At 57.2% G+C, this 10,444-nt stretch overlaps 1 protein-coding gene across 1 annotated transcript in view; it reads right to left on the bottom strand.

Moving 5' to 3' along the window:
- Window positions 1-7,791: 7,791 nt before the first annotated feature.
- The window catches only part of SNAI1 (snail family zinc finger 1), a 4,347-nt gene continuing 1,694 nt past the window's right edge, over window positions 7,792-10,444 (bottom strand). Inside the window, exons 2-3 of the mRNA XM_014943654.1 lie at window positions 9,594-10,097; window positions 7,792-8,376 (exon numbers count right to left, since the gene is read on the bottom strand). Of these exons, the coding sequence (XP_014799140.1) occupies window positions 8,195-8,376; window positions 9,594-10,097 (686 nt within the window). The 3' untranslated portion in view covers window positions 7,792-8,194. The remainder of the gene's footprint in view (window positions 8,377-9,593; window positions 10,098-10,444) is intronic.

Here is a 10,444-nt window from a genome sequence, read left to right as displayed (position 1 = left end):
ATGGTGTCTGCATTTGAAAACTGGCCTTCAGGTCCTGGGCTGAATCACAAGTACTAATAACTATTAATAATCACAAGTACTAATAACTATTAATTTTTCCAGCAAATAGGGCCCCCACGTTGCTGCCCTCCAGACCAGCAGAAGGGATGATGGAAGACTATTGCTGTAAAGTGAGGTTTTGGGGGGAAAAATTGGGTGATATTGATCAGAGACAGCAGCTGCTTTAACCAGGGTAGTAAACTTTCCTACCCCAGTGCTGCTTTTGACCTAAAATAACTTCTGTTTTTAGGCTGCATCTTTCTGACGTCTGAGCAATGGTTATTTTTTCTGGGGGAGGGAAAACCTTTAAGCCCAGTTCCTCCCATGGCATCATGGCGTGAAGGGGGCATCTGGCTGATGGACACCCCGGGGAAAGAGGACATGGGCCAGGCAAGGTGCCTGTGGGCTGGTGTCCCACTGTGGCCCCAAGCACCAGCTGTGCAGCAGCTTTGCACGGGGCTGCAGCTGAGGATGCTCTGGCCATTGTGGTGGGAGGATTTGAGGGACCAGCTCCCTGCAGGGTGCAGGAGCCCACGGGCTTTGAAGCCAGAAGGTTGGGCAGGGCACGGGGTCCACTTGCCAGCCCCACGGTGCTACCCTGAGCTGAGCATCTCTGTGCTGGCTGGGAGCTCCCTGCACCTCCGGGTTTGCTTTATCACCGCCTCAGATGGAAGCAGACACCTTTATTTATAGAGGAAGGGCTCCGTTTCGCTTCCTGCCCCTCTCGTCGCCGGCGGGGCGGGGGCAGGTCCCGCGCTGGCTGTTGGCCTCTGGGTCCCACCACCAGCACTGACATCCTTCCCTGACACACATCGGTTTCCTGCGCCCGCTCTCGCGCCACTTCCTACCCCGCTTCAGTTTCCACCCAGCGCTGCGTGTCACAGAGCGGAGGAGGGGGAGGAAAAAGAGAAACAAAAAAAGAGAAAAAAAAATAAATGAAAAGAGAAGCTCTTCTTTCTGCCCCCACTGTGGACTGAAGCAAGGTGCAGGCTGGGCAGGAGGTGCCTGTCCCCACAGCCGGTCCCCCCAAGAGCATCCCTGGCACCGGCTCACCCATCGCATCCCGCCGGGTGAGGAAGGGTCATGTCCTCAGCTGTGGTCACCTATGGTTTGACACCCAAACTCTTCTGCTCCCTGGCCAACAGCCTGGTTTCTGAGATGGGTGAGAAGGGCAGGTGCTCTGCACCCCCGCACATCCTGGAGCTGACAGGGCTGGGTGCTGCTGCCCCCGTCTCCGTTTTTGGGACAGTGGCAGGATTGCTCCCCCCCGCCCGCCGCAGGGCCATTCTCCAAACCCGCTTTCTGCCTCTTCGGGAAAGCGGGAAAAGCCATCAATGGCTCCAGCCCCGTCTTTAGAAAGTGGATTAGGGCCAGTGAATAGGAACTGTCTCTCTAATGAAGTGCTATTACCAACAGGCTAATTGAGTAATGACATAATGCAGGCCCTTGAAGCTCTTTATAACGGCCGTGACTCCGTGCCGCGACACGCCGCCACTTCCTCGCCTTGCCCCGCTCTGCCTCCAGCCCATCGCCAGCAAAGGAGGCTGAATGAGCAGCACCGTCCTCCCCGGAGCGGCCACAGACAACGTGTCGCCAGCATAACCCTGCGTGGAAAATGCGGAGGTGGAGGGGAACCCGGATTAATTAGCTCGGGAGACGCCAATCTCCTCGCATGTGAAACGTGAGCCTTTTTATTGAGAAAAGTAAAACAGGCCTCGCATTGCTTTCAGGGAGCCCAGTAAAACAGAAGGTGATCCATAAATATGTATGTTATGCTGGATTTAAAATACTTTCTGATGATTTTCTAGGCAGATCTCCAATAAGTTACAGCACAGCATTGCTATTGTAAAGCTGTCGGCGCAGGCTGGTAACTCCTGCGCTGCTTGTTGTGGGGAGGACGTGGGTCACCGCTGTGTGTCCCTTGTGCCACAGTGTGCATCCTCAGGTGAAGATATTTAATATAGCAGCTTTATGGCTCTCATTTTTACCCCACTGGGTAAAAAACGGAGCGGGTTGTGAAGTGCTGAGGGGCTCCGTGGCCACCCCGGGCTGTTTGCTCAGCGTTACCCACCTGCCTGCACCAGCCAGGGGATGGACACCCACTCCCACCCCACACGAGATGGTGCCCGCTGGGGTGACAGCACGAGCAGCCCCCAAAGCTTTCCCAAAGTGAGAAGGGAGAAACAGGCATTTAACCCACACTGGTATTGCTCCTGTCCATCTCTCTGCAGCCTCCCAAACCAGTAAGCACAACTGGGCACTGCCCGTCCTCCCACCAGCCACGGCCACTGCCACGACATTTGCACAGGGGACATAAAGAGCTGGAGGGTGAGACAGCCCCAAGAAGGTGTTTCTCAACCAGGTGGGGTGAGCAAAGCTGCCCTGGGTGCCTGGGGCGAGGAATTTGTGCTCATTTCACCCAGGAGAAAACCAGCCTCTGGCCGGGAGGATTTACAGCCTGGGATTTGATCCGGGGAGGCGTGAGCTCGCCCTGTTTTGGCAGGTGGCTGATGCTTTGCTGGGGCTCAGTGAAGCCCTGGGGTGGGCATCAGCCCCTCATCCCACCGGCATGGGGACAAGCAGTGAGGGACTCATGGGCAGCGTGGCTGGGGAGAGGCGATGCCCTCGGAAAGGTGAGCCCAGCTGATGGTAAGACCACAGTGATGCTGCAACCCAGACTGCCTGCATCCGCAGGGAGAAATCATCTTTATTTTAATCCTTTGGCCTCGCTCCCCTTCCCCAGGTCTCCCTGGCTCGCTCTCTCCACGTTTGCCATGCTCTTTGTCTCCATGGGAAGACTCGCACCTTCCCAGCCCCACGCTATCAGTTCATCATCTGATTAAAGATTAATTTGAGATTATTGCTTGTGTCAATAGCCCAGAGGCAGGAAAACAATAGCTACACCTGCAGCTTGTTTGAGATCCCGGGTCCTTATGGCGAGCTGTTAATGGACAGAGGCTTTCACCAGGACTGCCTGTTGACAGGGGCTCACTGAGCCCTGCACCGGCACCTGCTTCTAGTGCCCAGGATAAATGCACACATCTTCCAATGCCTCCCGCAGTCCCAGGTATCTCGAGTGGGAAACCCGTGTTGTCTCTACTGATGACACCCCACGAGCCATCCCAGCTTCTGCCGTGAAGCTCCAGTCATTCCCTTCCCCAAATCAGAAACAGCCGTCCAGCCATTGACTTTAATAACGGGCCTTTCCCTGGATCCTGCCCGGTTTCTGTTTGTTTATTCAGCTTTTTCTAGGTAAGGTAAGAGCCAAAAAAAGAATTAGGCTGCTACACTTTGTAGGGGCTGGGCTTTGGCCGCCTTCTCCCAGGGCTGCACGCTCAGATGCTGGAAACTCTGCTCTGGAGGCTGCGGGGGATCTGGGAGATCACGAAGAGAACTTTTTTACCAGTTTTGCAGCAACAGGAGAAGAAAGTGGAAAAATTTGTCCTTCCTACTGCTCTGAAGGTGGGGGAAAGTGTTCTGGGGGGCAGTGGCAGGGCTGTCCCCCACCCACCGCTGGCTCCCCACCCTGATGTGAGCTCTGCCGGGACCCCCCAGCTCAGCTGAGCATAGACGGGCTCAGCGTGTTCCTTGTCTTTAAATGCTTTTCAGCCCTTCTTCTTTTTCCCTCTTTCCTCTTCCCAATGCCCAGATGGCCCATCAGGGGTTTGCCAAGGACTTTGAGTGCAGAGTGGCCCCAGGGTTGATCTTTGCCCTCACTGCACCAAGGTCAGGCATGCCTTATGCCCATCCCCAAGAGAAGGGGACATAAAAGGGTGAAAAAGGCAGTTTTGGGATGTGCAGCCCACAAATCACCAAGTAGGTGAAGCTTAGCCTTTGCAAAGGTGGCTGTAATCCACCCCCTTCCCTTCTCGTCCCCTCTGGGGTGCTCCAGATGCCTGCAGAGAGAGGACAATTTCAAACAGCATCATCGAAAGCCTGAAAGTCCTTTTTAACACAGCATCACCGCGTGGGTCTGCCCCAGCTCTCTGGCCCGGGGGGTGGATTCTGTGACAGGGTGGGTTTCCAAACACCCTTAATTCTGCGTCAGGTCAGGGAGGGGGGAAAAAAAAACTATTCCTCTCCGGGAAGAAAAGGCACTTTGTGGTTTCCCCGACGCCTTTGAAAGGGCTCCAGGAGCCGAGGGGACGTACGTGCTTGCTTAAAGGTCCCGTGGAGGTCCGTGGAAATTAAACGTTGGAGTTCAAACGCTCGACGCCGTGGCCGTGCCGCCGCCCGGGGAGCGCGGCAGCCCGGAGCCGGCACAGCCCGCACCCCGGCACCACGGCCCCTGCCAGCAGGGCCCCCCGCTACCTGCCGGGCGCTTGATTGAATCCCGGTTTTTACGAGCGCTGACACCGTAATCTGTTACAGATGGTCACACAAGGTGGTCACCAAATGGTTCCTCCCGTTAATCGCTGGCTGCCCCTTCCCCAGCCGCCCCCACCACCGAAACTGCTGCCTGCGCTACCTGCATGAAACAGCCGGGCTGCGGCTTTATGGTGTGTTTAGTTCCTGTGGCATTAAAATGGGGAAAAAACAGGGGGAAAAAAACTGCTGAGGTTTTGCCATGAACCCTCTGGCTTCGCTGAGCAGCACTTGCCGGCTGCGCGGGGAAATGCAGGAGACTGAGGGCAGGGGGCTGCGGTACCGCTGTCAGGGAGGCTGTTCTGGGGGGGGTTTCCTTCCAAAAATGAGATGAAAAGGCAATTGCAACTCATCCTCAGGCCCAGCTCCTCGGCGCAGTTCTCCATCACAGAGCCCCAAAGGTGTGTGGGGGCAGAGAAAGGACAGAGAGGATTGTCCACGTCTGCAGCAGGTTTGAGCTGGACACAAGGGTGTCCTTGTCACGGGCCCCAACCCTCTGCTCACCCCAACAGCCCCCAGTGCAGCAATAAGAAATACTTTTGCAGTAGGAAAATGAGCAGCCAGTCAGAAGAGGAGGGATCTGGGCCACGTCCATCACCCTGTGACAGGGCAGCAACTGGTCCAGACCTGGGCATAAGTTGGGGAGGCCAGAGGCATGACCTCAAGCTGTGGGACAGCATCTGAGTGGCCGTGGGTCCCCGGGGTGCAGGGTGCTTGGGCAGCCCAGGGAAGGGAGCAGATGCAGCAGCAGCCTGAGTGCCAAGGGGCTGCGCTTTTGTGATTCAGAACAGGCAGCATTTCTTTTTTCCAGTGTTTTAAGGCTGCATTTGTGTTTGAATGCCAGCAGGATTTGTCAGTCGGAGCCTAGGCTGTCCTCCACCCATTTTATACCTTCTCTCTAAAAGCCTTGCGTCCCAGCCAGCCTCTGGACAAAGCCGGGAACACAACCGAGAGCAGGAAAGATTGCTGAGGAGGAGGTTTTCTCACAACTCTCATGGCCTGCCTAACCAGTGTCAGTGGAAGCCCATTGAGAGGGAGCTGGCAGGGTTCCCTGGTGGGTGCCACCGCAGGGGAGAACCAACAGCCCCAACCATGTGGGAAAGGGTCCCCATCCGGATGGGTGACAGCCGTGGCACGTGTGGCTGGGGGAAAGGCACAGCCTGTGTGGTGGGGCTGGATGCAGGCTGAAGGGCCTTGAAGCTGAGCAGTAACCAAGGGCTCTCGCATGTCAGAGCCCCAAAAGCCAACCCGACCCGCACAGGGCTCCGTGGGCTTCTCCTCTCTGCTTACCCACTCCTTCACCCTCCTTTCCAGTTCCTGCAGGTGGTCCGTTCTCAAAACTGGTCTTTTTTTAACTATTTAGCTGCTTTTGCGGCTCCAGGATTTTATGGATGGAAAGCTGAAAGTAATTAGTGCCCCTCCCCCGCTTCCTGTTGGGAAAAGGAAGAAAAAAGCACACACAAGAGCAAACCCAAAACTTCCTGCCCTGCTTAATAATCAAGTAATGAGTCCAACTCGGCTGGGAAAGCCGGTTTATACGGGGCGAGCTCTTAATTAAAGAAGGGTCGAGCAGCAGCTCTGCTCCCTTTTACAGCCGCACACATCTTCCTGCTCCACAACAGCCCTGGGAGAGGCACTGGGAGCCGGAGGGGCTGGAGGGGGGATGAGTGAGTGCTGGGGGGCATGTGCTTTTGTGTTAAAAGGAATGTCCTGGAGACAGCACCAAGGAAATGCAGGGGGAGCAGGACAAAATCCCAGTCCCTGGAGGAGGCAGGTGAAAAGACTGGCTGCACTGTCCCTGAAGCACCCCAAATTTGGAGGCGGCTGGGAAGGTGCAAGGCAGGTGGTTTGGGGCATGGGGAACATTGGTGCTTTGGACACAGCTTCATTAGGACAGTCCTAGAGGCAGGTATGTGGGGTATCCCGGAGCACCTGCCCCCCCCCCCCCCCGCCGCCCCCCCCCGCAGTGCTGTTTTCATCCGCCAGATGCGCGCAGTTGAGCTGCGTTGGCTCTGATCCCGGGGATGAGCTCAGAGGATTGGGATTGGGAGAAGGGATCAGCTGCTCTCCTGACGTGGCTCTGACGCGCTCCGACGCGAGAGGTCGGGTGTCCCCCCGCGCCCCCCCCCCCCCCCCCCCCCCGGTCCCCTCCCGGCTGTGGGGACACAGGGGACAGCCCCACCTGCACACGCTGAAGGGCTCTGCGGTGACAACAGGATGTGTCACCTCCGCTGCCACACCACCCACGTCGGGTCACCTGCCCTGAGGCTCAGCTCACTGAGGTGTCTGGTGCCTTTGCCCTCCTCCAGGGTCTGCCAAGAGCTGGAGGCAGCCCCCCGTGCTACGGTGGGGACCTGCTCCCCAGGCAGTGCTGAGGGACATGGCTAGACCATGGATGCTCCAGTATCCCTGTGGGAAAGCCAGCACCCATCTGGGCAGGCTGGGATGGACAGGGAAAGCCCTTGTGCTTTCCCACATGGAACAACCATGGAGATGCACTGCATCCCCAGCAGCCCTGTCCCCCCCCCAGCCTGCATCACCACACAGCTGCCCCTTCCCCAGGAACTGACTCAGCCTGCCTTTTCCTGCCCCGAGAGGTGACTGCTCTGCAGATCCCTCCGGTGAAAGCAGCCCACCGTTCACCTGCAGCTGGAGGCTCAGGGGTGCTGAGCCCAGCACCCCCACCCAGCACAGCATCCCCATCCCCATATCCACCCTAAGCACCCACAAAACCCTACTATAAATTAACCATTTTATTGAATATCAATAAACCGTATATAATTATATAAAAAGTTTCATCAGTACAAAATTGTGGCACAAAAATATATAAATACCAGTGTACCTTTGAAATGTAAACATCCTCTTTGTAATGATTCCGTGAAAACAATGTCCAAAGAAAGATGCATTCAGGAGGCACCTGTCAATACCCATAAATAGGGCTTTTGGCACACACCTGTCGATGGGCAGCCCTGGGACAGGCCACCATTGTATCGGCTGACAAGTGCCTGCTATTAGTCACAGTTCTCTTGAAAAGCAGTTGTTAAGAGTCATATTAACAGGTGCTTGAGTGCATAGCTGCTCTGTAAACAGGGTTGGTGTTTGAAATGGCTACCCATGCCTTTTATGGACACTGTTAATCTCGCAGGCATTGCAAATTGTCATTGTGCTGGGGAGAAGCAGCTGCTTCACAACTACTGGGATACTGTATTATTGCATAGTTACACCTTCTACAGGCGGCGTATATATACACTCGGGGCAGGGCGGGAGGGAGGGAGGGGGGTGTTAATATTTTGTCCTTCATTAAAAAAAAAAAAAAATATTGGTTTTTAAAAGTTACCAAGTGGTTACAGTTTAAAAAAAAAAAAAAAAAAAAAAGAAAAACACAGAAACCCCCCCAACACCCCTCCCAAGCTACACGGTCACAATGTTTGATGCCGGGGGTGCAGGTCCAGCCCTGCAAGGTGCCGAGTGCCTCCGGCAAGTTTTTTGGGGGGGCACCTGCCAGGGGCAGGGGGGCTGCGGCTGGAGGGGGTCAGGCTGAGGGGCTGTGCCCCCCACCCCCGAGTTCCACGCACTCCCTTCGCCACCCACGCTTTGCACCGGGGTCCAATCCTGCACCCCTGGGAGAGGGACCAGGCCTTGGCATCGCCCGGGAGGCACCCAGCGAGGAGTGTGAGGGTCTCAAGGGCCGGTGCGCTCTGCGATGGCGACGGAGGAAACTAACTCCTACAGAAACTAGTTATAATATAGGTATTTGCGTGGCGAGAGGCCCCGGGGAGAAGCAGAGTCCTCAGCGAGAGCCGGAGCAGCCCGTCTCTTCGTGCTTGTGGAGCAGCGACATACGGGAGAAAGTCCGGGAGCAGGTTTTGCATTGGTACTTCTTTACATCTGAATGGGTCTGCAGGTGGGCTCGGAGATTAGAGCGGTCAGCAAAGGCCCGGTTGCAGTGTGTACAGGAAAAGGGCTTTTCACCTATGGGACAAAGAGAAACGCTCCCAATTAACCAGTGCATCAACACATGGGGAATATCAAAGAAGGAGCCATTCATTAGCCAAAGTTTGTGAAGAGCACAGTGAAAAGAAGTGCTGGCTGTTATTGTTCGGAGGGAAAGACGGGCGAGGTATGTTCGGGGAAAAAAAAGACGGGGATTTGGGATTTTTCTACTCCCAGAAAAACCTCTCGGAAAAATTAATGCTGGAAACATCTGCAAGCAGCAAGGCGGTTGCACATACAAACGAAGACGCAATAGTCGTCTCCCGCCTGGAGCCAAGCAAACCGTTTGCGGAGAGGCAGGAAAGCCAAGCACTATGTGTTAATTATATCATAGCAGGCAGCGGCTGAAAGGCGCCAGCGCCAGGGTGAGTATAGCTATTTCCTCCGCCGAACCCCGCGCTCCCCCTTCTCCTGCCCAGTTCGCATTGAAAAGCCTGGCCAGGGCGAATTCCTCCCAGAAAGACTCTTTTGGAGGAAACAAATGCGTATGCTTAATTTGGAAAGCACAATTAAGTCTTCCCGGCTTCCTTCAGCCATCATCTTTAGTACGTTAAGAGGGTGTGAAATCAGTGCCAAGTAACAATTACACTGTCCCCGCGGCCCCACAAAGGATGCTCGGGAGATGCATTGTACGGGCAGCCCTGGCGGCGGGGTGGGCTGCAGCTGCGGGTGCCCGGACCTGCAACCGACAGCCCGGTGCCCCCAGCACCTGCCCCGGTACATCTCGGCAGGCAGCGGGTGTGCTTTGAGCCGAGCAGGACAACAGGCTGGAGGCCACGGTGGTGGGCAGCTGGACCTGGGGTGCTGCCCTGGCCGGGACCCCTTGGTGTTGGGGGCAGAGGGGGATGCTTTGGGCACGGAGGTGCACAGGGACGGTGTGCTTCAGCAGTCTCATAGCCCCACTTTGTGAAATTAGGCTGAAATGTGTGCGGTGGCCCCGCGGCTGAGGGGTTGGCCCACGGGCAGGCACAGCACTAACAGCAGCAGCACAGATTTACAAGCTGAGCCTTGACCCCGCGGTGCTCGGTTCCAGCCAAGAGGATATTTAAAGGACATTTTAGAGAGATGTGCCAAAGGGGTTTGGGAAGCCCTTATCTCCCCAGATAACACCCGGCCCACCGATTTGCTGGGGGCCACGGAGCTGGGAAGCGGGAAGCGATAAGGGAAGGAGGGAGAGGGGCGAGAGCCAGCGTTACCGGTGTGTGTCCGGATGTGGCCCTGCAGCAGCCAGGGCCGGGAGAAGGCCTTGCCACACATCTTGCAGACGCAGGGCAGGGTATGGCTCCGGATGTGCATCTTGAGAGCCCCCAGGCTCACGTACTCCTTCTCGCAGTACTTGCAGCTGAAGGATTTCCTGGCCTGGGAGTCGCAGTGCAATTGCTTGTGCTTGGAGAGCCCGGCGAAGGTGGAGTAAGCCTTGGCACACTGGGCGCAGCGGAACCGCTCGGCTGCAGCGGGGGCCGAGGCTGGGCTGGGGGGCCCGGAGCTCTTGCCTTCATCCTCCTCGCTGGAGAGTGCTGTCAGGTCCAGGGCGGGGGCAGCGCCACCCGCTGCTTCACTGCCCGGGCCACCCGGGAAGAGGCTGGAGAGGAGCCCCGCATCCCACACCAGCGGCGGGTAGTAGGCACCGGGGCCAAGCACCTCGGGCGGGGGGATGACGGGCAGCGGGCACGTCTCGTACAGCAGCGGGGCGGCCAGCACTGCGGGAGGGGGCAGCACTCAGTAGGGGCCCGATGCTCCCCATAAGAACGGGGACGAGGGGCCCCCCACCCATCCCCACTAGGCTCTGCACCCAGGGGAGGGGGCTCCCCAGCCCAGCCCCGGGCAGTGGGATCTGACCACAGGCCACCCCATGACAGCCCCGCACCCCACCCCGGAGAGGCAGAGGGACCCCAGCCCACCCCGGGGCAATGGAGACCCCACCGCACGGGGATCAGCGCCCCTGCCCGCCCTGCTGCGAGGGATGGGGCTAAAGGGACCCCATGCCCCTGCCCACCCCCCGCACACCCGTACCCACCCCACAGGGGAGCCCCCAGCACCCCCCGCC

This window comes from Calidris pugnax, unplaced genomic scaffold (assembly GCF_001431845.1).
Source record: "Calidris pugnax isolate Ruff unplaced genomic scaffold, ASM143184v1 scaffold118, whole genome shotgun sequence".
In the NCBI taxonomy this organism is placed as follows: Eukaryota; Metazoa; Chordata; class Aves; order Charadriiformes; family Scolopacidae; genus Calidris; species Calidris pugnax.
Note: the sequence above shows the minus strand (reverse complement) of the source record. Positions and strands in the feature narration are given on the sequence as shown.